Here is a 25,155-nt window from a genome sequence, read left to right as displayed (position 1 = left end):
CCCAGAGAGCGGCAGTTATGTGCTCGCGGCCACAGAGCCAGGTACCAGCTGAGTGGTTTTGAGCCCTGGCCTTCCAGTGCCACCCTGTGCACTTTTTGAGGCCTGGGGTGATGGCAGACGAGCAGGCTGACAGCCTGTCTTTTCTGGCTGGGAGAGAAGAGGCCTGTCGGGAGGGATGGGGCAGCTTTCAGATGGCAGAAGGGGGACGTAGGTGGCCTCAGCGAGAGGCAGCCTGCGACGCGAGAGACCTGGGGCCTGGAGGCAGCGTTCCTCCAAGCAGCGCCCCTCCCCTTGGCTGTGGTTGGTCTTTCCTGGACTCCCTGGTCCCCTGGCTGGAAGGCTGTCGCTGAGCCTGTTGCCATGACAGCAGGCAGCTGGGCCCGGGGAAGCCAGCTGACTCTGCGGGAGGGGACTCGAGGACTCCTTCCCGTCGGCTCCTGTCAGTTGGAGACAAAGAGGCAGGCACACAGAGAGAGCACGCTCCTCCGGGTTGGCCGAGTCCCAGGCCTGGGCTTCCAGCTGCCCCACCAGTGCCCCGGCCTGGCTGGGAGGCCTGCCTCTCGTGCCTGAAGGCACTGGGACACATGTAGGCAGCCAAGTGTGCGGCGTGTAGTAAGGACCAGGAGCCTGGAAAAGAGAGGCAGCAGGACCTGATCAGCAGGCCTCGGATCCCTCTGAGTCTGCCGCAGCCCATCTGCAGCCTCTGCCCCCACACAGCCCAGGCGTGGCCTGGACCCTTCGCAAGTGCCTCCTCCAGTGGAGCCACTCCGTCCCCACCCCCGTAGCGTCCATCGTCCGTCCTAATCTCACCTTCCCCTGGGGAGCTATTTTCGACCCCATTTCCTTGGTTTATGACAGTGCCCAGCTTTCTGAAGGTGGTGTCATGAGCCCTTGCATCCTGGATTTTAGATTGTGGGTATCTCTGCCCAAACCACAGTGCCAACCACCAAGGCTTCTGGGGAGAGTCCTCCACTTCTGTGGGCCCCTGCATGCCCTGGGCAATGGATCAGTAACTCCTGTTTGCCAAGGGGGTCGACAGTCGCACTGTGGATGCATGGGCTGCAACCACCCTTAGGCTGTGCTGTTTCTCCTGGCTTCCCTGAGACAGTCTCGTGTGGTGGGCAAGAGGACAGGCCCTGAGCCAGACCACCTGGGTCTGCATCCTGGCTCCATCACCACTTCCTGGGTTCTTTCCCTGTCCTGTGCCTCAGTTTCTCCCTCTGTGATGATCCTCCCTGCCTTGAGGGTCATGAGCATTAAGTGGGTTATTTGTTTTTCTTTTTTTTTAAGATTTATTTATTTATTTGTTTGAAATAAAAAAAGAATTAGAGAGGCGGAGGCAGAGAGAAAGCAAGAGAGAAAGAGCAAGAGAGAGGTCTTCCATCCACTGGTTCACTCCCCAAATGGTCACAATGGCCAGAGCTGGGCTGATCTGAAGCCAGGAGCCAGGAGACAGGAGCTTCTTCTGGGTCTCCTACGCGAGTGTAGGGACCCAAGGACTTGGGCCAACTTCTACTGCTCTCCCAAGCCATAGCAGAGAGCTGGATCAGAAGTGGAGCAGCCTGGACTCGAACCAGCACCCACATGGGATGCCGGTGCTGCAGGTGGCAGCTTTACCCGCTATGCCACAGCGCTGGCCCCTTGAGTGGGTTATTACACGATCAGTCCCACATTGCCAGTGAGGACACTGAGGCCTGCACACGGCGTCAGTTATCATTGTTATTATTCCTGAGACGGGTTACTTCCCCTTAAGGCTGCTTGTGCAAGGGGGTCACTGTGGTCAGGAGCCTGGGCTCTGGGGTCGCAGGCCAGAGCTTGGACTCCTGTTCTCCACCAGCTGAGTGGCACCAAGGGTGACTTAATCTTTGTCTATGAAAAGGAAAGTCTCCCTCAGGACAGTCATAAAGACTCAACTCCTGTGCATGTGTGTGCGGTTCTTGGCGAGCAGAGTGACCGGAATTTACTGTTTGAGACCTGACTCTGTCCCTGCCCTCTGAAGATGATGAGGACCACAGGGACAAGGAGGGACGACAACATGGCCTCCAGCCCTTCCTGACCACGGCCCTGCCCTGGATGGGATTTGCTTCCTCACTTTGCCAGGGCTCTTCTTAGAGCTTGGAGCCCACACGTTCCGGGCGTGGTGTGACCCTTGTTGAGAGTACGGATGTTCAGTGCTCCGCCCCGGTCCTCTCGTCTTCCCTCCACCCTTGTCTCTCCAGCGCTTGTCCCTTCTCTCGGCTTGCAGAGCTCCAGCTCCGATCTCAGCCTTTGTCTGCACCTTCTCCTGTGTGGACATTTGATTTCCACCTCTAAAAGTGCAGGCTCACTTTTATCCCTGCAAAAATCCCTTTGTTCCTTTTAGAGCTTGCAGGTCTCGTTTCTAACGCAGTTTTGCCATCAGAGATGGAGTCCACAGGACACAGGCCAGGGTTTCCCCAAGTGTATTCTGATGCACGTTAACCCGACATGATGCCCTGTTGGATCCAGCAGCTCAAACAAGTTCTAGGAGTTCTTGAATGCACGCCTCCCTTTGAGAGTTGTGCGTGGTGGCAGAGCGAGGGCACTGACAGTCCCACGTTGGGACTCCTAGATTCTTTCCCTTCTCCCGTTAGCATCCTGTGGCGGAGATTTTGGTGTGGAGGGAGGCACTCTGGCGGGGTGACCTTGGGCTGGCCACTTTACTGTCTGGGCCTCAGTGCCCCCATTGCGACACGCGGCTAACCTTAGGCCACACTCCTCGAACAGCTGAGCACTGTCTGTCGTCACCAGCAAGGTGCCTGGCGTGCAGCGTTAGTTCTCTTTCCTTCCGCCCTCCTTCCCACCCTGGATCGCCAGTCGCTTCCCCTGGCCTCACTTTCCTCGCCTGTCAAGCGGTAGTAATGTTGCAGGCACCCCGACGGGACTTCCCTAAGATTAGAGAGACAGGCAGACAGACAGCCTGGCTGGAGGCCGTGCACCTGCTGGCAGAGCTGAGCCCGGGGCCTCTCTGACCTTTCCCTTATTGTCTCTCAGGCAGCCCCTGGAATTTCGCCTTCACAGTCAAGTTCTATCCCCCTGACCCTGCGCAGCTGACAGAAGACATCACGAGGTGAGGGCCGTGGAGGGAGGGGTGCGGCAGGTGACGCGGGCTGTGTGTGGCAGCTGTTGCAGCCGGCGCAGGAAAGACAGGGCCTCAAACACGGTGCTCCGTGGCCGCTGGCCTCTGCCTCCAGAGGAGGAGCTACCACAGGGCACCGTGGGGCCCACTGGGAATTTAAGAGGACAGCTGCCATGGAGAGTGGGTGCTGTTCCCTTGTGGGAACCGGGCCTGACGGGGAAGTGAGTGGGAGCCTGGAAAGTGGAAACCACATTTTGTAAGCGTCGGCAACTGCAGCAAATGCTTTAAAAAACCGGGCAGGCCATTCTGGGTGGGGCCGACCAACCACATGTGAAGGCCGCGTGCTGCTGGCCCCCAGGCGTCTAAGGACGGAGTAGGGGGCGGATGCCTTTGCAGGTGGGAGTTAGGGCCTGTGTGCCGTTCCGTGCAGGCATCAGGCACGCAGGGGTCAGGTGAGGCCTGGGGCTGCCCCGCACCCTGGCTGCTGGGGTGGACACGGGTCATGTGGATAGCCCCCTTGTGCCTGGGGCCAGCAGATCACACAGCTTGAAGACTGGAGGGGAGGACAAAGCGTCCTTTAGCATGGGAGCTGCCGAGGGGCTCCTGCTGCCTCTGGAAACCAAGGAGGTCCCTCCCTATCGACAGTTACACTTCCTGGTGTCCTGATAAGATGGAGGCCTGAGCTGCTCCCCCGGCAAGGGGCGGGCCACCCAGCCAGCCTCTTCTCCCCGTGGGATTCCTCCTCCACATTGGCGGCTCGTGGGCCAGGCGACAGACTGAGGTCCAGATGCCAGCTCTGGCCTAGAGAGGTAGCACAGATGTTCCTGGAATAGGAACATCTGTGGAGACCGCTGAGGTCAGCCGGGGGCTGGGTGGCTGCAGCGGCAGAACCCGAACACCGATCCCGAGAGGCCCGCGAGCTTCAGCTCCTCTGGTCTTGCTCACTGGTGCCTCTCTCACTGGTGCCAGACCCTGGACATCAGGCTCCCAGGGACCCCAGGAGGCAAGTGAGCCCTGCCCAGTACAAATGTCCCCAGGAGATGAGGTGGTAGTAGCAGCTGATTTGGTCAAAAATAGTCAGGCCCAAAATAAACTGGTCAAAATGACAAATTGGTTGAAATGAGAGATTGGTCGGAGTGTTTGGCAGTGATTTCTGGATTTTCAGGCTTCTGAGTAAAATGCCCTTAACCAGGCTCTTGCCTGTGATTTCTGAACGACGGCTGGGTGGGGGCCGGAGCCTGGCCCTGAGCAGACTCTGAGGCTGCACCAGGCCTTCCGTTCTCGCTGCTGGATCGTGTCGTGGGGCAGTAGAAATCGTGCTAAGGAAAAAGCGCTTAAAAGGAAAAGAAATAGGCAATTAAAAGATGGAGAAACATAGCAAAAATGGGCAGGGACGCATCACTGGTTGAAAATGAAGTGAAACATTGTATTCTTTTAATACACAATAACCGACAAAGCAACACAAAATGGTTTTAAATGGTTCTAAAAATTGTAAAAGCATTCAAGTGTGCATAAAAGTTGTAAAAAATCTTGGGCTGGTGGTTGGAAATGTCTCTTTAAACCAATTTGTTTTTAGACAATTCACTTAAGAGCTGAAAGCAAAAATACAAGTTTGGGGGAAGCTTCAGCGAGCAGCCCATCGGTTAAAATGAATGGGGGAGAGCCGCGCACGCTGCCGCGAGGACGGCTCTCAGGCCCTGCGCCCGCTGTGACAAATGACAAAGCGAGCTGCCGAGTCAGAGGTGGCATTCGAGGCCCTCTGCGTGTTAAAAATGTCCGCGGATCAAAACCACGTGTGTCCTGAGTGTCCACGGAGGAGTCCTCTGGATAGGGTTGAGGATGGGCGTCGAGGGGGTGTTCTTTGTTCCATAACGTGAACACGTTAGTTCTATAATCAGAGCATGGTTGCATGGTTGCTTTAAATACGACTTTAGGTTTTGCCTTTTGCCATCAATGTATTCAATATTTTTCTTTCGAGAGGCAGAGAGACCAGAATTCCCATCTTCTGGTTCACTACCCAAACACCCACAGTGGCCCCCAGCTGGCGTCAACGCCGTCAGGAACACAGTGCAGGTGTCCTACGTGGGTGGCAGGAACCCCGTCCCTGGAGCCGTCACTACTGCCTCCCAGGTCTGCATCAGCAGGAAGCTGGAGTTGGCACTGGAGCTGGGATTTGAACCCAGGCACTCCCATATGGGGCACGTGTGTCCTAACCAGCGGCCTGACCCCCAGGCCAAATACCCACCCCACGTGACATTTTTTAATTGGCCAAATCAGCAAAATAGTCCTATTTATTTTTTTTTTTTTTTTGACAGGCAGAGTGGACAGTGAGAGAGAGAGACAGAGAGAAAGGTCTTCCTTTTCCGTTGGTTCACCCTCCAATGGCCGCCGCGGCCGGTGTGCTGCGGCCGGCGCACCGCGCTGATCCGATGGCAGGAGCCAGGAGCCAGGTGCTTTTCCTGGTCTCCCATGGGGTGCAGGGCCCAAGCACCTGGGCCATCCTCCACTGCACTCCCTGGCCACAGCAGAGAGCTGGCCTGGAAGAGGGGCAACTGGGACAGAATCCGGCGCCCCGACCGGGACTAGAACCCGGTGTGCCGGCGCCGCTAGGCGGAGGATTAGCCTAGTGAGCCGTGGCGCCAGCCATAGTCCTATTTATCTTAAAAAAAAAAAAAAAAAAAAAAAGAAATCACAATGTTCTCATAGTAGGACAAAGAATCCCCCAAATTTAGAAATGAACGGCAATGCTGAAAGTCCTGTGAAACGTCACACAGAATTATCAAGACGTTAAATGCCAGTGTCACAGAGCACCTCAGGGGATACACTCAGGTTCCCAAGACAGCAAAGAGCACGCTCTCCTGTGGAGCCGTGTGCTGCCCCCTTGCTCCCGCCAGACCAGCGGTGCTGGGGGACGCCGAGGGCCCATGCCCACGCCCGCTCTCCCTGTCCCCAGGTACTACCTGTGCCTGCAGCTGCGGGCAGACATCATCACAGGCCGGCTGCCCTGCTCCTTCGTCACACACGCCCTGCTGGGCTCCTACGCCGTGCAGGCTGAGCTGGGAGACTATGACGCCGAGGAGCACGTGGGTAACTATGTCAGCGAGCTCCGCTTCGCCCCGAACCAGACCCGGGAGCTGGAGGAGAGGATCATGGAGCTGCACAAGACGTACAGGTGAGAGGGCGCCGGCCAGGCCTCTGCCTCCACGCCGGCTGGCCTGAGCCTCGCTTGTGGCCTGGAGCTCCCCGGCCCCTGCCTGCCTGCCGTGCCCTGCGTGCCCTGCCGTGCCCTGCCGTGCGCACACACGCGCACCATCCCCTCAGCTCTGCCCCTCTTCCGGGCATGTCTGAGTGCAGATCGCCTCTGTGACCACGTGACGCTGGAGGACCTCGTGACCCTCGGCTCAGCTTAAGCTGCTGTGTGTGTGTGTGACAATTCTCTGCCCATGGTCCCTGGGAGTGAGTTTCTTTATCTAGGTTTTGGTGTAAAGGTCAAAGGTTAGGTCCTAAAAGCCAGTCTGCTTAGGGTCATCTTCTGACCGGGCCACTGTTTTGTTTTTTTTTTTTTTTTAGAGATTTATTTATTTGAAAGTCAGAGTTACTCAGAGAGAGGTGAGGCAAGTCCTCCATCTGCTGGTTCGCTCCCCAAGTGGCTGCAACAGCCAGGGCTGGGCCGGTCCAAAGCCAGGAGCCAGGAGCTCTGGGGTTGCAGCTGAGAGGAGGGCTAGGGCTGGGTGTGAAGCAGGGGCCTGCCACCATATCAGGCCACCGGAATTATTTGCTCTGGCCCTGCCAAGGCAACTGGAGGTGGAACTCAAAATTCAATAAATCTGTAGCCAGCTCATTTTAGGCTGATAGTTTTGTGTGGCTGGCGAATGATACCCTATGGCCCCTGGCAGAACGAAGGTTCCCCACCCTTGACGTGGAGGATCACCTACAGGGGGAAGACCCTGCTGGGTATGAGGAATGCTAGGTGCAGGGTGGCTCTGCTTGGTTAATAGGGACGGCTGTGGTGCTGTGCCGAGTGCCCTACAGCTGGCTAGTGGTGTCTTCCTGGGTGTAGGAGTCGGGGGTTGCCTGCCTGCTCCCTGTCTGTCACCCCTATCCTAGATAGAAAGATGTCTTAGGGGCCTGCAGGGGTCACAGTGATTCAGAGAAAGGTGTTGAGATCATATGGGCTGCAGAAATAGCAATGGCTGTCCCCACAGCTCTTTGGACTTAAAACACATTGGCAGCTGGTGTTCAGGTGGCCCACAGAGCAGCTCAGAGGTGCACAGGGCCGGGGAAGCTGAGGCCAGAGATGGAATGGAGCGGCTCGGAGCACAAACTCCAGGGCCATGTTAGCTAGAGCCAGATTCTCACCCTTCTGCTTAATACCTGTGTGCTCTTGGGCTGGTCATTGAACCTCGCTGTGCCACAGGCTCCTCACCTGTAAAATGGGAACAATAACGATATATACCTTGTAGAGCTGTTAGGAGAGCCCCGTGAGCTGACACCTGCAAGGTGGAACAGGAAGGAGCAGTAGTCAGCGCTAGTTCTCAGCGCTGTTGGCCGTGACTGACAGGATGAGAGGTCGCCCAAGCTCCCTGGCAGCCGAAGCAAGGAAGGAACCTGATTAATTGCATAATTCTTCTTTTTGGAAAGGAGACTGTGTCCCTGATCCTCAGCGAGATTAAGTGGCTTCTGTTGCTAAATTCTGAGCGAACCATCTGATGTGGGTAATAATTTAGGAGTCCCTGGGTGACTATCATGAATGATGTCTTCAACAACGGCTTCGCAGTCAAGGAGAAGCAAAATTTATAGTTCACACTTAGCTCAGTGGCAGAGGGAGGCGAAGGTCCCGACACCCAGCCCAGCCTTGAATGCATCCTGGAGAAGGCCAGACTGGGCCTGAGCTTTGGCAGACGACAAGGGTGGGCAGAGTGAGGTGGGGCCAGTGCAGAGCACAGAGCACAGAGGGGATGGGCGTGTTCAGGTTTGCCCTTCCCACAGTCACGTGTTATGCATGGCCACCTTTGGCCAGCAGGACTTGGGCCTGGGCCTTCCCACGCCACTGTGATCCCTTTCTTTCCCTCAGGGGCATGACCCCGGGAGAGGCGGAAATTCACTTCCTAGAGAACGCGAAGAAGCTTTCCATGTACGGCGTAGATCTGCACCACGCCAAGGTACCGCTGGGCCCCGGGGACCCCCAAGCCGCTGGGTGGCGCCCTGCGGTGGGCTTCCAGGCCTCGGCAGTGGGCTCGGGGCACCAGACCCTGTCACCTTCAGCCTAGCAGCCACCCTGTTCTCAGTTCTCATCGTCCAGGCCCCATAGCCTCTCATTTTCCCATAGTCCTTGTCGCTTCCTTCCTTATGAACTTGTGTGTGCCACCACTAGGTTGGCAGCACAGGAGGAAGGGACATAGCTGTCTCCCTAGCATGTAGGCATGGCCTGGCACCAGCAGGTACCCCTAGAGTTCTGCTGGGCGGGTGAGTGAGCGAATGACAGAACGAGTGATCGAATGAGTGACTAAGTGGGTGGGTAAATGAGTGCGCGTGTGGCTGTGTGAGGGATTGGTCAGTGGGCTGAAGCGTGGAAGCCCTGACCCTTGCATTCCTAACAGGAGGAGGTCAGGCAGAGGGTTCGGGGCTGGGGGACCGGCAGCCCCTGGTGTGGACCCCAGGCCTCCCGTCCCGTGGTCTCCTCTCATGCAGGACTCCGAAGGCATCGACATCATGCTGGGGGTCTGTGCTAACGGCCTTCTCATCTACCGGGACCGGCTGAGAATCAACCGCTTTGCCTGGCCCAAGATCCTCAAGATCTCGTACAAGAGGAGTAACTTCTACATCAAGATCCGGCCGGGGGAGGTGAGCCGGCCCTGGACCTCGTCACCAGGAGGAAGCAGACTCTGGCAGCTGGGCCTGGGGCGTCTTCCACCTAGAATATGAGGCTGGGGACTCTGGGGCTCCCAGAGCACACACACGCGTGCACACGTGTGCACACACTCACAAAAGTGTAACTAGAAGGATAGCATCTAGTCAAGTGCCACTGGTAAACGAGTCCGTGTGGTGTCCCTGTGTGTGCTTACATGGAGAACCAGACACGTGACCCATCCACGCATGTACAGAAACGTGTGCCTCCACCTCTTTTCCTCCAAACTCCACATCACCCCCACCAGAAAGCCCACTTGGTTCTGCCCGTAGCATAAATGGGACCCATCGGCTTCTCTTCCTCACCCCTGTACCGGCCACAGCCGCCACCGTCGCTTACCCATGTCTCTCCAAGGCCCTTCTCACCAGTCTCCCGCCTCCACGGTCACTCCAGGACACTTTCCCCAGAGGTCTTAAGTCTCTGAAGTCAGAGCACATCAACCCCGTCCCCACCCCACCACCCTCCACCCCGCGCTCTTGAGCTCCCGGGAGGAATCCGCACTCCTTGCGTGGCCACCCTGCCCCTCCCACCTGTCTTGCCACTCCAACCCCTCTGGCCACCTGGGAGACCTTGAAGAAGCCAGGTTCTCTCCTGCTGTGAGTGCTTTGCCTTTGCTGCTGCCTCTCCCTGGAAGTCTCAACCCCGTCCCCCACGCGGCTGGTTCCTTCCCCACCCTTCCGTTCTCAGCTCAGCCATCGCCTGAGATGTCCAGAGAGCAGCCCCTGACCATCCTTTCTAAGGTAGCCCCAGCCGAGCCTGCCGCACGGTCCCTCCCGCCCCTGTCAATATCTGGCATCATCTTGTTGGCTCGGATTCCGACACGCCTCTCCCCAGGATCTAACGTCTTGGGTCTCCGTGGAGACAGAGTAAGGACGAGGTCAGCCTGACTACTGGCATGAGAGAATAGGTCACAGTCGGGCGAGTCTCGGTTCAGAGAGGACGGACTGATGGCCGGAGAGGGCCCGGGCCCTGCCTCTGAGCTGCCTTTTTGCTTTCCAGTATGAGCAGTTTGAGAGCACAATTGGCTTTAAGCTGCCAAACCACCGGTCGGCCAAGAGACTGTGGAAGGTCTGCATCGAGCATCACACGTTCTTCCGGTGAGCTGGCCCTGGGAGGAGGGGTGGAGGAGGAGTTGGTGGGGATTCTGGGAAAGTCTCCCCCGCTCAACATCGCCCCCTTGAGGTGCTGTAGCTGGGATGTCGGGGGATGAGAAGCTGGTTCTGGGGCCCTCCCTCCTCACCTCCACCTCACTGCTGCAGGCTGGTGTCCCCGGAGCCCCCGCCCAAGGGCTTCCTGGTGATGGGCTCCAAGTTCCGGTATAGCGGGAGGACCCAGGCCCAGACCCGCCAGGCCAGTGCCCTCATCGACCGGCCCGCACCCTTCTTCGAGCGTTCTTCCAGCAAACGGTACACCATGTCCCGCAGCCTTGACGGAGGTGAGTCCCAAACTGGCGGTGAGGGGAAGAGGGCGCGCTAGAGGAGGTGGTGGAGTAGGCAAGTCAGGACCTCAGGGCGAGCCAGGAAGGTGGGGGCACACTGCAGGTGCGTCGTCGCCGGGCATGACTGCTCATGGTGGCCCAGCTCCAGCCCACGGGGGTGCCTCTGGGGATGTCACGCCTCTCTCTGGACTTCCGGTGACTCCTCTCAGTCACGGCCGTCTGATGGCCTTGGCTCAGCCTGGCGGATTTCTGGGCCCCCTGCTTCGGCAGTTTAGCAATCCCCAGGTTACCGTCATCCCAGGAGAGTGGAGACTGTTCCTGGTCATTCTTTTGGGCTCTGGCTGATTGATAGTGGCTGACTATGGCCCCCGCGTCTACTGGAGTGACAGGTGCCCATCACGCCAGTGAGAACTGGCCTCATGTTGTCCTATGTCCCTCAGGCTGGCGCTTGGTAAAAATATCATCTTTAGACCACATGTGCGTCTGAGTCACCTGTGAGGTTGTACAACATGAAGGTTCCCCAGGCTGTGCCCCGGACCTACTAACTCCACACCTCTCTGGACTCAGGCCTCGCCTCGGGGCATGCGTGCTGGGGTCATAGGTGATCTTCCAGAGCCACGTGGGGTGCTGGGGAGATTCAGATTAGACCGAAGTTCAGGTCTTGGCCTTGACACTTATCAGCTACTCCAAGTGCCCAGGGAGAGGGCCACAAACGTGTGAGTGACTGGACGGGTGACCTTGGGCAACTTTTTTAACTCACCTGTGCCTTCCTTTCTTGAAAAGGAACAATATCCACTTCGCTGTGCTAGAGGGAGAATTAGCAGAGAAAGGGCCCAGGAAACACAGGCAGAGTCAGGCCTTCGTGAGTTGTGTGCGTTATTATTGCTCTTAGGTGTATAGAGTGGGAGGTTGGGACTTGGATAGGGGAATGGTGGATACTTCTAGAACATAGTTAGCAGGCCCCAAGGAAGTTAGTTCTGCTCAACATATATTTTCTGAGTGCTATACTTGTGCCGGGCCTCGTGTTCGGTCCTGGTACAGAGTTGGCTCTTTCCTTTGAGGAGCTCCCAGCGTGCTGGCCGTGAGCATTCGGTGTGGTGGCAGCCACAGGTGAAGCCTGCACAGGACGCAGAGCGGCCCCAGCAGGGATGAATCAGCTCTGCCTGGAGGGGGGAGAAAGGGCTTTGCAGAGGGGGTGACAACTGGACAGGGCTTTGACGGATACCTAGGAGTTTGCCGGGTGATATTTTAAACAATTTTTATTCCATACACACACACACACACACGCACGCCCCACACAGATCCCAATCCCTTGGTTTATTCCTCAAATGGCCACAACGCCAGGGCCGGGCGAGGGTTGGAGCCAGGAGTGTATTCCAGCTCTGCCATGTGGCTGGGAGGAAGAAGCCAGTTTACTCGGGTGGTCACTGCTGCCGCCCCGGGGCTGGAACCAGGCGCTCTGATGCGGGACACAGGCGTCTCAACTGCCAGACCGAACGCCTGCTCCCCAGCGTCTGCTCCTTTTCCTGGAGAGTGAAAGTAAAGCCTGCCCCAGGACTCCCGTCCACGTTTAAGGCTGTGGGGTCTGCGGAGCTCTCCTTGGCCTGAAGAAGGTCCTTATGCCGCTTGGTAGATGCAGCACTAGGAACTGTGGTTTGTGCAACAGAAAAGGAGAACTGTACCATCATTCGCTCCCTGCCCTGTCGCTTCTGATTACTGTGCGGGGGCCAGGGAAGCGCAGTGTCCGGGGCTGCAGCTGAGGTTAACGCAGGGCTGGTGTGGCTGTCAGGGCGGGTGGAGCTTAGCGTCCAAGCCAGGAGGTCAGGGCCCTTGTCAGATCTTTCCCCTCTTCAGGCCTCAACTTATCCTCTGTAAAGTGGGGATAGTAATTCCAGTTCTGACCATCAACTGCAGTATTGTTGAGTCAGATGAAGTAATGTACGTAAACGGGAATATATGTGACTAGAAAAGGATAATGACGTTATTTTTTAAATCTAGGCCAGCCCCAAGGACAATCTGTGCTCTGGTCATTTTTCTAAGTTGAATGATTGATTGATAAGGCCGGTTGGCAGAGAGTGAGCGAGTGAATGAGAGAGCTTTCTCATCTGTTGGTTCAATCCTCCAAGTATCTCACAATAGCTGGGGCTGGGCCAAGCAGAAGCCAGGAGCTAGGAACTCCCTCCTGGTCCCCCACATGGGTGGCACGGGCCCAGGGACTTGAGCCGTCCTCTGCTGCCTCTGGGGTGTGCGTTAGCAGGAAGCTGGACTGGAAGTAGAGGCTGGACTTCACCCCAGCACTCCCATGTGGAGTGCAGGCGTCCCAAGCGATGGCTCGCCCTGCTGTGCTGCAGGCCCGCCCCTGTGCTCCGGTGGTGTGTTTTCAGAATTTGGTGCTTTGCAGCCCATTTTCCACCAAGGTACAATTCACAGCGCAGGGGGAAGTCTGCAGTTCGACCCCTTTCTTTCCTATTTAGAAGAGTAGTTTGGAATGCCAGCGAGTGAGAACGATGTTATTACAGGAATGCCCTGAACCCTCCCTAACGTATAAAGGAGGCCAGCCATTCGCGAACGCGAGGTCGCTGGTCTCAGAACACGTGTGTATTGCTGTGCGGTGATCAGGCGTGTGTTCAGCAGTGTTTCTGGCCAACATCAGCAGAAGGCTCGCTCTGGGCCGGCTGCTCCAGTGCGTGCTCACACACGTTTTTAGACCCTGCCTATCGATTGGGAAGCGGGGCCCAGAGAGATTGGGCGACCTTCCAAGGTCACGCCCTCGGGAAGAGCTGGATGCGAGGCTCTCGTGCTGTGGGAGGCCGGGGGTGGGGGTGGGGCCTGGGCTGGGAGGCAGCTCTGCCGCCCCTGGGGGACCTGGGCTGGGCCCCTTCGCTTCTCCGGGCAGTGGGTTGGCACTGACAGAATCGGGCCTGAACTCCCGCTGGCGGCGGTGGGGCTGCTCCCTGTCCATGTGCACGGCGACGTCCCACAGTCTTCCGGCCATGTCTGCCCACTTTAGCAGAGTTCTCACGCCCAGCCTCGGTCAGCGAGAACCACGACACAGGCCCTGACGGGACTAAGCGTGAGGAGGACGGCGAGTCTGCAGGGCGGCGGTCCGAGGCCGAGGAAGGGGAGGTCAGGACCCCCACCAAGATCAAGGAGCTGAAGGTAGGTGCCTGGCTTTCTCTGGGGGTCAGGAGGCCAGCCTGGGGTCTGGTCAGCCTGGACCGTGGCCTTCACATCCCCCAGCTATGGCCCAGCTCCTCTCAGCCCTTGTGGGGTGGGAGTGGGAGGGGTGGGAGTGCTGCCCACCTGTACTCTTCCTCCTTTTTGCCTGGCTCTCCCAGGGGGCTGCTCTCATCCTGGATTTGCCCCTTTGGCTGTGGTCTGAATCACCCCCTCCCTCGCCAAAGCATAGGCAGGTGTCCCCCAGGCTGCTCACGGTGTGAGGTACAAGTGTGCCCCAGCCTCCTTTCAGGTCCACACCCCCCTGCCCAGTGTCCCTGGCTCCTGCAGCTCCCCCAGCCTCACGTGCATTCACTCACATTGTGTGCACTGCACCCCTCGCCCTTCGACTCATGCACACGGATGTGCGGCAACACGCATGTGCACACACAGGCCAGCTGCTAGGGCTTCCTCTTCTAGAGATGTTAAGCAGTTTCCTCCCATCAGGCACCTCCGCCTTGTAAGCACAGGCTCCCAAACACACAGTCACTGCAGCAAGAAGCACAAGACCCCGGCACACCCACCGCACATCATCTGCAGAGTGCGGCTCCTCCCACTTGGCCTCCGGTCCCCAGCCCCCTCTTTGCCTTCCCAGGACAGCTCCCTGCTTCCCACCCCACACCTTCCGTGGCGCTCTCGCTGCCCTGCTGGCGGCCCCGCTGCCTGACTGGGTGTGATGCAGTGGCTGCCCTGCTGTGCCAGGCCGGTCGTGCCGGTCGTGGTATCTCTAATCCGTTTGCTCTACTGACCCTGCTGGTTGCTTTCCCTCCTTCCGCATCTGCTAGCCGGAGCAGGAAACCACGCCGAGACACAAGCAGGAGGTACTGCACGGGGCCCGCCCCTCCCTTCCCAGCCATCAAGTCCCCCGTTCATTTGTCACCACGCCACAGCCCATCACCAGCACCATCGCAGCTTCGGCTTGTCTCTGCTCCCTGGCCAGCCCCCTCCCCATCACCCTTGCTCCACCCACCTCTCTTCCTCCTCACCTGTCTGCCTCCCTCTTTCTCACCCCAGCCGGCTCTTCCTGCCTCGCCGCGTGCCCCTCCAGACCCCTGGCAATCCACGTTTGCATCTCCCGTGCTGACCATCTTACCTGTGTCCACCTGTGTCCACCAACCCTTCTAGGCCATTCTGTGTTTCCATTTACTCATCTCCCTGCCTCCCCCCGACCTTGCTTAATGTCCCTCCTCCCCAGGCACTGTGGTCCCGCCTCCATCTCATCTGTGTCCCTTGTCCTCACCCCAAGCTTCTTCATCTCTCTTGGCAGCCAGATGTGGGAGTGGGGGCTGGGGGAGGGCAGTGCGCTCAGGGCACATCGGTGTCTGCCGAGGCTCTGGCTCCACTCCTGCCCGGGTGGGGCTGCGTCAGAAGCCGCCTCTCCCGTTCTCGTTTCTTGCTCGTCCTCTTCCCGTTCGTTGCTCCCTGCAACTCAGTCCACCTGTGTTTGCTGCCTCTCCGCCCCTCTCACCTTAACTGCAGAGACGTGGGTTATTCTTGGGCAGCCAGAGACTGGGCCATAAGAAGGGCCTGGCCTTGTAGTTCCAGGATCTGAGTGTCAGCCCCAGTTCTGCCCTTGACCCTTCAAGGGTCTTGGGAAAGCCCCCAGGCCTCAGTTCCCCCTCTGCAGAGCAGGCCTGGGGACTGGTTTTCTCCGAGGCCCTTAACCTTTAAGGATTCCTGGAGTCCCACCGCCCCCGTGTGGCCATGGCGGGTATGATGCACCCTCAGAGCTGGTAGGGCAGGGTTGGGATGGAAGACCCCAGGCCGCATCTCGGCTGGGATCACGAACAGTTGCAGCTCCAGCTAGTCCTTGCACAGTCTCCATTGCATCTGACTTGAGGGACAGGCAGTGTCCTACAGGCCGCTGAGCCCGGGACGGGGTGCCAGAGGTGCAGACAGATGTCTGTAGGGAAGCAGAGGCCCCAGTGGGATCCATCTCCACCGGGGGTAGCTTAGCAGTCTGCTGTGGATGCTGGAGGTGAGCCCGGGAGAAGGTTCTAGATGTTTTTCTCAGAACCACCTGACGTGACTTGAGTGAGGGTCGTCTGTTCCTTGTCCTGAAGCAAGTTAACGTGAGTCCTAACAGCCTTGCAGACAGCGGTCCTGCGGCTGCTGGCCCAGCCTTGGCAGCACCCCACCCAGGCAGATCACTCCCTGATCACAGACTCAGTGGGTTAATGGGGGCGGGGGACGCAGCTGTGACTCCAGCCATCCTTGGCCCAGTCCTTGTGCCCGACCTCGGTCTACAGTTCTCATCTTCCTGAACGCCCCACAGGTTCCTAGTGTGTCTGTCGGCTGTAGCACCCATCTGCTCTTGGTGACTCACTGCCGGGAAGGTGTCTGCAAGATCCTGGGTGACTAGGGTGGAAGCAGCTCCCGGAGGACAAGGCTGAGCTGTCTTCCTGGTCCCCGGTCCCTAGTGAGGGAGCAGGGGCTGTTTTCTGGGACAGCCTAGACTTTAGGAGTCTCTGCACTCTAGGCCTCCATGGGGCCTTGAGCAGTCACGTGTGTTGGGCTCAGAGGGGCCTGGACTGGACGCCCTGCCCAGCCCAGTGTTCCAAGGTAGGGCCGGGATCCGGGAATGACGAGGGAGGCCAGTGAGTGAGCTAGAGCAGCCCAGTGACCAGGACCAGTGAGTCCTCACTCGGGCAGGAGCCACCTGCTGGGCCTTGGTCGTAACCACAGGAGGGCACTGCCATGCTCCACTGAGCTCGCAGCTCCCAAGGGAACTCACTCAGACTGGTGGAGCTGGGTGTTCCGAGCCCAGGACGAAGAAAAGGTGACTTGGCCAGAAGTCTTCCTTCTCATCCTAAGTGCTCCTGTCCCGGTCTGTGCACCTGTCAGGGGTGCTCTTCCTGGCCTCCCAGCCCCGGGGCTGCCGGGTGAGGCAGGGGCTGTTGGTGGAGGTTGGCGAGGCCACTGCCGTCATCACCCCTGCATGCTGCATCCCCTGCTGGGAGCTGACCCCCTAACCCCTGCCCTGTCCGCCACCCCCAGTTCCTGGACAAGCCGGAGGACGTGTTGCTGAAGCACCAGGCCAGCATCAATGAGCTCAAGAGGACCCTGAAGGAGCCCAACAGCAAACTGATCCACCGGGACCGGGACTGGGAGCGGGAGCGCAGGCTGCCCTCCTCGCCTGCCTCCCCCTCCCCCAAGGGCACCCCTGAGAAAGCCGGTGAGGTAGGTCTCACCCTGGACCCCTGCACAGACGCCTTGGGCGGGGGGGGGTGGGGGTGGCGCTATGTACTGATTTATACTCATCCTCCACACCAGCACATTTAACCCCTTGCTGTCCTAGGGGCTGGTGGGTTGGGCTTAGGGAGACATGTTCTCTAAATCTTGGAATCCTGGGTCCCAGGACTCACCTTGAAGGGTGAAGAATTCCAGAGACTCAAGGTAGCGCGGTGGCCTCACCCCGGCGGCCCGCTGAGTCCAGTGTCTGGAGGCAGGACCCAGAGTCAGCAGTTGGAACAAGTGCCCCGGGCGATTCTCGTGCACACCACGTTGTGAGAATCCTTGTGGCACTGTTTAGCAGCCAGCCCTCTGTGTGTGCTTACTATGCACACACAGATAGAGGACTGATTCCTTCCGGCAATGTTCCCAGAGCCCTTTACAGGGGCCCAGGGCCAGACCTGCTCCCGTGACCTCAGACAAGGACCCCATACGACTTGCCTTTTGGAATGGAAAGCGTGGGGGCACTTTCTTAGTTGAAAAAACAGACCAGGATAGAATTGGGGGAATTCTGGTATTTGTAATCCCCAGCACTTGCTAAATCTTGGCAATATTCACCCCAGTTTATACTTGGGTGTTTTCTCTCTGGAGCTGTTACATACGGGTCTTGAATCTGATCGTGGTCTAGTCTTACATCACCTGGGTTTGAGTTCTGGCTGCACTGGCTGCTGGCTGGGTGACTGGGCTTGCCACTTAATGCCCAGTAGGTGGAGACAATGAGCACCTGCTTCCTAGGGAAGCACCTCCAAGTGCAACATGAGTTCCTGTTTGTTTCGTTGTGAGAGTCTAGGGCTCACTCACAGAGGCTAACTTCACGTCCAAGTTGGAAGGACCCTTGGGACACTCTTGGTTCAGGGTCCTCATCTGACAGACAGAAGCACAGATCCATGATGAGGAAGGACTTGGTCAGATTACAGGCTGACAAACAAGCAGGGCCTCGGAGCAAGACCGAATCCTGTGAGGACCTGGTGCAGGGCCCACCGTGTGTGGGCTGCCCTCTAATGCTTTGAAACTTGCTGATGCCTTCACTGTGTTGTTAGCAGGGCACTTGATTGGATCAGTCCTGCCTGGAGCTGCTGGATAGTGGAGGACCTTGGCCCACAGAGCCACAGACCCAGAGAAGGCTCCTGGGGTAGCTCCCTGGCTGGTGACGCATGGAATTGAGAGTGCTTTGGGGACCTCGAGACTGGTGCCATGGGAGGAGGGCAAACCTCTGCATCTACTCAGGACTTCTCATGCAATCAGGACCTGGGCCGGGCCGCAGGGACTGTCTCGTGATCCAGTGGATGCACCCCCTTTCTGCCCCACCTCCTGCCCCGGAGATGGACTTGACCAGAGTGGCCTCTAGACAGTCCTGGCTGGGGGTGAGGCAGGGCATAGAGGCTACCAGAAGGGGGTCAGCCTCCAGAAAGAAGGGAAAGCTGGGCCCTGGTGTGCGGGGGGGCAGGGGGGGGGGCCTGGAGCCTGGCCTGGTCTCAGAGCAGCCTGGCTTGAGAGTGTGCCCCACCTGCTGGTGACGGATGGAACTGCTAGGAGACTGATGGACACTGGAATCCCTCCGCCCAGCACCAGCTTTGTGGGGGCCTCTGGCCAGGAGTGTCATCCAGGTTTCCTAGTGGCTTCCTCAGCAGTTGTTGGGCCCCTTGGGGCCAAGAGGGAAACAGTGGAAGCTTTAGCTGTTCCCATTTGCCAAACCCACATTTTAATTCCTAAGATAACTGTTTGTTTATTTCTTATTTATTATAATTTGAGAGACACACAGGACTCCCATCTGCCGGTTCATTTCCCAAATGCCAGCGATAGTTCAGGCTGGGCCAAACTGAATCCTGGAGCCAGGAAGTCAACCTAGGTGTCCCATGTGGGTGCAGGTCCCCAGCCACTTGAGCCATCGTCTGCTGCCTCCCAGAGTGCACCTCAACTGGAAGCTGGAATTGGGAGTGGAGCTGGGTCTTGAACCCAGGCACCTCAATGGGGGCGCAGGCATCCCAAGTGGTGTCGTCCCCGACAGGCCAAACTCCTGCTCTGAAATAACTTTTTTAAAGTGGCTGTGTCACTCCAAATGCAGAATGGAGCTGTGGCCTAAGCCAAAGACGCCCAGGGACGACTTGGAGTCAGAGTCGGGGTGGTACGGCTCTAGCAGTTCCTGAGAGAGAGTGGGCAGGCGGCGAGCCAGGCCCCGTGGGCGCAGTGCTGACTGGCAGCTGACTGGGGCCTCCCTCCTGCCCTGCTCACAAGGGTGTCCTCCCTGCGTCGCTGTGCGGAGGCTCCTCCCCGACCTAGCCCACCCCTCCCAGGGTGCAGCACTCGGGCAGTGACTTACTGACTGCGTGTGTGTCTCTCCTGCTCTCTCTCCCCCTCTCTCCTCTCTCTCCTTTCCCTCCTCCCTCTCTTCTTTCCTCTGGCCCTGGGCATCCCCTGCAGGCCCAGAGGACCCAGGACACCCCTCAGCAGGACTTGGGACCCGAGCCTGGAGCGGCCGCGGGCTGGGAAGTGTTCACTCAGAAAAGCCTCGCAGCGTCTCCTGAGGTTACTGCCCTCCCCCTCCCGGGCCCCTCCTCCCGGGGCCCCCTGCCCACCCATCACCACCCCCTTCTGTGCTCTGAAGAGCACCCTTCCTCTGTGGTCCAGGGAATGGAGCAGACTGTAGCCCGTGTTGTCCCCAGGCCATGACAAGCAGGCGCCACATCCCAGGAAGCCATGAAGAGCCCCATCATGTCTGGCTGCAGAGGAGAGCCACACACAGCCACACACTGGCCCTGGGCCCTGGTGAGGGAGGCCGTCTCTGACCCCTCACCTTGGGGTTGGGGGTCAGGGCCCCTGTGTGCCCCCTGCCCTGAGGTCTTGTCTCTCTTCAGAAATCTAAGGGTGACCATGGCAGGTTAGGGCCTGGCTTTCCACCCCTCCCCTGCCTCCATCTTTTCTTTCTTTCTTTTATTTATTTATTTGAAAGGCAGAGTTACAGAGAAAGACATGAAGAGAGAGAGACAGGTAGAGATAGAGATAGAAATCTTCTATCCACTGGTTCATTCCCCAAATGGCCACAATGGCCAGAGCTGGGTCAAGCTGAAGCCAGGAGCCAGGAGCTTCATCCAGGTCTCCCACATGGGTGCAGGTGTCTAAGCACTTGAGCCATCCTCTACTGCTTCCCCAGGCACATTAGCAGGGAGCTGGATCGGAAGTGGAGCAGCTGGGACTCAAACCAGCACCCTTATGAGATGCCAGTATTGCAGGCGGCAGCTTAACCCGCTACTCCACAATGCCAGACCCCCTCCATCTTTTCTAAACTGCCCTGGGCCTTGGGTCTGTTGAGGCCACTGGGCAGGCAGAAGTAGACGTCCTTCTCCAAGGAGTATCTGTGGGGCTGCAGAGAGAGTAATCAGGCAGTAATCAAGACTTTGCCTCTGGGCCCAGTGTGGCAGCAGACTGAGGGCTCTGGGTGCAGGCTGCAGCCTTGCATGGGTGGTGGGCATCGAATCCAGGCCCTGGCAGCAGGGGCTGCGCCCCCTCTCTCTGGTGGGACTTCACAGGCTGTCAGATTGGATGGCGCTGATGCCCACCCCTCTGTGGGCGTGGTGCATGTGGGGGCATAGCCGTCCCTGAGAAAAGGAAAGGAAACTTCCATAGCTGCTGCAGGAGGGCCGGAACTGTGGGAAGACGTGAGCAAGCTACAGACGTGGTAAAGCGTAGATCCCGCCTCCACCCTGTGAATTTTTCCTTGCTGTAAAAATACAAACAAAACCACCAGTGCCGCGTCTTGAGGGAGGTCAGACAGGAGTCCGTGGCATCCCGAGGCTAGGATCAAAGAGACGCTGTGGAGCCCTGAGCCCCCAACACAGCCCTCTCCGGCTCCCTGCAAGCCGCCGACGCCCTCTCCCACGCTGCTTCAGGCTGGGTTTCGATGCTTTTGTCTTGCGTTGAAATCTGCCCCCTCTGCGTCAGCTACCTGCCACCCTAGATCTGCACCACCTGCATCTCCAGGAATGCAGCCACCCCACCCCAGCACCCCCACCTGTACTTTCTCCCAGGGTGTGGCTTCCAGCAGGCTCCTCCCCCTGGGCCCTCCCCTCCTGGGAAGGGCAAGGTCAGCAGGACTGCCCAGCTGCAGAGTTTGGGTGGGAGCAGAGCTGGTGGAGCGCCTCTTGCTGCAGTGCCCCCAGCTGGTGGCAGGGGGCGCTCTGAGTGAGACCCGGAAGGTCCTGTGGCTCAGGGGACAGGGCGGCCAGTGGCAGGGCCGGTGCAATCGGGGGGCTGCCCTGGCGTTACCCCGTCAGGGTGCCTTTGAGACCAACCCTCACGTGGCCCCAGCAATGCACTGGCGCCAGGGACGTTTTTCTGCCTTTCGTTCAGTCCTGTTTCCTCTTCGGGGTCCTGTGTATCTGTAATCCTTGTGAGAAGCAGAATCCCTCCTGCACGCCCGACGGTCCCCCTCAGCCCCGGGAGAGCCTCAGTTTCCCCTTCTGGTAGAAGGCTGGCAATGCCTGCCTCAGGTTACCGGTCGGATTAGACGTAGCAGCTTAGACTGGCACGGAGCAACCGTCACTGCGTGCCTCCATTTCCCTCCTGCAGCAGCTTCTTTCCATCCTGTGCCGGCCCCGTCCCACCTCACTGTAGCATTGGGGCAGGAATGTTCTGGAAGGGCCTCATTGCAGGCTGATGATCGCGCTACAAGGAGGCTGCTTCCCGAGGGCGTGAGGGAGAGCGCTGGCTCCCGTGGCCTCTCAAGCACTTCGTCTGGGCAGGCTCAAGAGCTGTGGTCCTGAAGGCTTAGCAAGCGGAAGCGAAACCTCAGAACCAGGGCCGCCCCTCTCGGGACCTTCTGCCTTCCCTTGGTCTGTTTCCTTTCGGCAGGGTTCTCAGGACGAGGTCTGGTTTCCCGACAGTCTTGGAGAGTTTGATGAAAACGGGGCGGGGAGATACTCCATCTTCAGAGTCCCTCAACCCCTGTGGGACGTGGTAGACTCTGGTAGGGTGGGATTGGCAGGGTCCTCCCCCTGAGAGGGAGCCCCAGGGTGCATAAACCATCCCCTCCTGTCGCCAGGAGCAGTTTGTGGCACGTCTGACCGTGGAGGTGGGCCTGGCCGGGGAAGCGCCCACCGCAGAACTTGGAGTCAGAGATTGGGTTCCAGGCCGCCGTGGCCGTGGCTGTGGCTTTCAGGGCCAGGGCAGCCCTGGGTTATGGTGCACGTTAGACTTCCACAAGGGTTTTTGTGGGCACAAAGTGTTTTGGCGAGACCAGTGGCCTTCCTGCTTTGTAACGATTCCAGATGATTCTAGGAGTCTGCCGCTCCTCCCTTGGCTTCCTGTGGATGACCCCGGGGAAGCGGGGACTGGCGTCTGTGGGTGGTCTGGCAGGGCACACTCAGCTCCTTTTACCCACGGTCATACTCCCAGCTCTGGTTCCCTTCCTTCTGTGCCATGTTCTGGATGATCCTTTTCTACTCTTCCCGTGGGTGAGTGTCCTTAGAATTCTCCAAGGACAGGCCTCGGTGTTGGCTCTCTTGCATGGAGCCGCACGGCGTTCGGGCTGTGTCAGCCGTCACGGTGACTTGTGCTCGCCTGGCTGTTTGGTGTCTGCATTGCTGACCCGTCTCCTTCCACAAGTCCTATGGAAAGGTCGCCCTTGAGGCCGGGCCTGTGGCACTTTACTCAATGCTGCTCCTCAGCTTGACATTGGGTCCTGGCGGGCACCCGTATCCCCTGGCCGTGAGACAGGTTAAGACCCAGGCATCCTCTCCCGGCTTGGCCATCAGCACCCGTCACCTTGGGCAAGCCAGCGACTTTCCCTGCAGTGAGGAGACCAGACCCCGTCTCACTGCAGACTCCCTGGGATGGAAGCCACTTTCCCTGCTGACAGCGACGGTTGTATTATTAGGAGCGGCCCAGTCCTGGCCCATCCTTGCATCTCCATTGCCCTGTGGCTCATGTGGGGAGGGCCCGGGACCTTATCCCCTTTTGTCCAGCTGGGGGCAGTGGTTGAGGGGAGTCACTGAACAGTTTGTTGGGACAAGTAGCCTTGCCAAGAGTGACAGGCACCGTCCGGCCTCCCTCTCCCCGGCCAGTTCTGGGGCTGGGCCAGACCTCGGCCCCCTCTCCAGAGGGTAAAGGGGACCCGCTGTCCAGGTGCTTGGTGTTTCACATTAACTCTTCTTGCTCCAATTGAAACACAGGGCTCAGAGCATTGGGTATTTATAGAAAGACAGTGCACTCGGCCAGAAGAGCTCGGCCTCCTCCGAGCGGCCACCACGCAGCAGGAGGACAGCGAGGTGGGCCTCGCCGACGTTCTTGCTGATGGCAGACTCTCCAAGGTGGACGTTCTGGTGGACAAGTTCAAAGTGGAAGTGGCCACGGAAGAAATGGTGGCAAGCCAAAGAGCGAACACCCAGCGACAAGGAAGGATGGTTGCAAGTCCTGAAGACTTCGAGTCCGTGTGGGAGGAAGGTCGCTGGGTCAGCGAGAGCCCAGCGTGCACTGCCCCGGCCGCAGGCTGCACATTGGCAGCCCAGCTTCTCAAGGGCTGCGAGCTCAGGGCGGGCGCCCGGGAGGCAGCCGTCAGGAGCCGCTTTGTCTCCGGGGGCCGGCCGCGTGGGGGCCTGGAGGAGCTGCAGAGCTGCGGGAGGCACCGTGCCTCGGGGAGCAGCCCGGCAGAAGTGGACGCCCCCTCTCCAGCCTCCAACAAGGGAGGCCTCCAGTCGTTTCTCTTAGAACCGGCGCACTTGGAAGCCAGGGCCGACTCGAGCGATGAAACCGACACCTCCTTGGCAGAGAGGAGCTTCTATTTAAACTACGGAGAGAGAGACTTGGAAGAGCAAGGCCTCCCTCCAGCCCTGGAGGAGAGAGAAGAGCCCCCGGATGCCCCTCCTGCAGCTGAGGCCGGGCGGGAGCTGTCCGAGGGACCCCTGGCCCCGGGGGCCTCTGCTGCAGCTTCGGGTGGGAGTGAGGATGAAGGCCACACAGCTTCCTCGGAGGAGGGGGTGGCACCCCCCGAGGGCCTGAAGGAGCCTTCTGCAGGGCGGATGTTTGCTGAGGACCAGGGAGAAGCGAGGCAAGGCACAGAGAGAGAGTTTACCCACCTGGCAGCCGGTGTGGCCGAGGAGGGGGAGCCCCCCGGGAGTGGAGGTTTGATGGGAGGGGCTGAGGAAAGCCCCCCGGAAAGATGGAGGAACCGCTCCCTGCAGGGAGGAGGGGCTGGGCACCCAGACGCCCCGGCCCGCGTCCCGCAGTGGGCTGCCCCTCCTGAGGTCAGGAAGCTGGCCAGGCTGGACACAGGCGACCTACAGCTGCAAGAGAGGCGAGTGACGCAGAGCCGGCCCGGGGAGCCTGAGGCCTCCGCACCTCCTCGCAGAGAGGCCACCACCCCACCGCCAGCCTCCCCCAGGAGCTCCGAGGTTCTGGCAGCGCCGCAGGGAGCTCCTCCAAGCCCCGCCGCTCCCGGGTCCGGAGGGTCTGCAGCACTCAGGGCTCAGGCTCCAGCGTGGCTCACGAATGCCCCGGAGCCCACAGGCCTCGCTGGGTCAGCTGTGCCACCTGTCCCCAGCAGAAAGCCCCGAGTTGTCCCCGAAGAAGCAGAGGCAGCCACACCCCCGGGGCTGCAAAGGCAAGTGACCTCCTTCCAGGCTGGGGGCCAAGAGAGCTCCCTGGAAGACATCAGCAAGACCTCAGTGGCCACCAAAATTCGGATATTTGAGACCCACGGAGCTGAGCCTCGTCCGGCGCGTCAGCTTGAAGCCAGGGCCCTTCCCGGTGACCTGTCTCCAGAGGCGCCCGCAGGACAGGTGGAGCAACAGCGGAGCAAGCTCTTAGACCTGGGTCTCATCCAACTCCAGCCCCCGGGGGACTTCGCCAGCCCCAGAGCTGTGCCTTGTTCCGCCCCGCCTCTGAGCACCAGGCACGCGGGAAGTGGCACTTCTGCCAGCTCCCCCCAGGAAGCGCGCACGGAGCTCAGGCTCGTGTCCCCCGATTCAGGCTGTGGAGCCGCGCTGGAGGAAGCTCCCGGGGTAACTGGCCACGTGAGCCCCTGCCCCGCGGGGCCGACCGCATGCCCTGTAGTGCTCTAGAAAGCATGTCTCGACGGCGCCCACCATTACCGCAATCAGAGGCTGCTTATCCCCACCCCACCCCACCCCGTGAGTTCTTTTCCCCGAGCAGGCCTGAGGGTAGCCCAGGCTGAATGGTGGGTTCATCTGCTTGGCCAGGAAGACCCTCAGCTTTGGGTGCGATCCTGTGCGCAGAGGGTCGACCCCGTGGAGGAGGCAGCTCTGCCACCAG

General features: G+C 59.1%; 1 protein-coding gene across 20 annotated transcripts in view; it reads left to right on the top strand.

The window, feature by feature from the left end:
* EPB41L1 (erythrocyte membrane protein band 4.1 like 1) overlaps positions 1-25,155 on the top strand; it is a 128,046-nt gene that overhangs the window by 76,662 nt on the left and 26,229 nt on the right. For 5 of the 20 annotated variants that reach the window (XM_070051888.1, XM_070051887.1, XM_051845075.2 and 2 more), the window contains 11 exons: positions 3,013-3,088; positions 6,051-6,269; positions 8,172-8,259; positions 8,789-8,941; positions 10,005-10,102; positions 10,265-10,440; positions 13,427-13,602; positions 14,445-14,480; positions 16,657-16,839; positions 19,312-19,416; positions 23,058-24,884. In XM_070051888.1, coding sequence (XP_069907989.1) covers positions 3,013-3,088; positions 6,051-6,269; positions 8,172-8,259; positions 8,789-8,941; positions 10,005-10,102; positions 10,265-10,440; positions 13,427-13,602; positions 14,445-14,480; positions 16,657-16,839; positions 19,312-19,416; positions 23,058-24,884 — 3,137 coding nt within the window. The remainder of the gene's footprint in view (positions 1-3,012; positions 3,089-6,050; positions 6,270-8,171; positions 8,260-8,788; positions 8,942-10,004; positions 10,103-10,264; positions 10,441-13,426; positions 13,603-14,444; positions 14,481-16,656; positions 16,840-19,311; positions 19,417-23,057; positions 24,885-25,155) is intronic. The other 15 variants (XM_051845078.2, XM_017341653.2, XM_017341648.2 and 12 more) reach the window with 8 other exon arrangements.

The sequence above is a fragment of the Oryctolagus cuniculus genome, chromosome 11 (genome assembly GCF_964237555.1).
Source record: "Oryctolagus cuniculus chromosome 11, mOryCun1.1, whole genome shotgun sequence".
Classification (NCBI taxonomy): Eukaryota; Metazoa; Chordata; class Mammalia; order Lagomorpha; family Leporidae; genus Oryctolagus; species Oryctolagus cuniculus.
The sequence above is the reverse complement of the archived record's forward strand: the minus strand, read 5'-3'. Positions and strand labels throughout refer to the sequence as shown.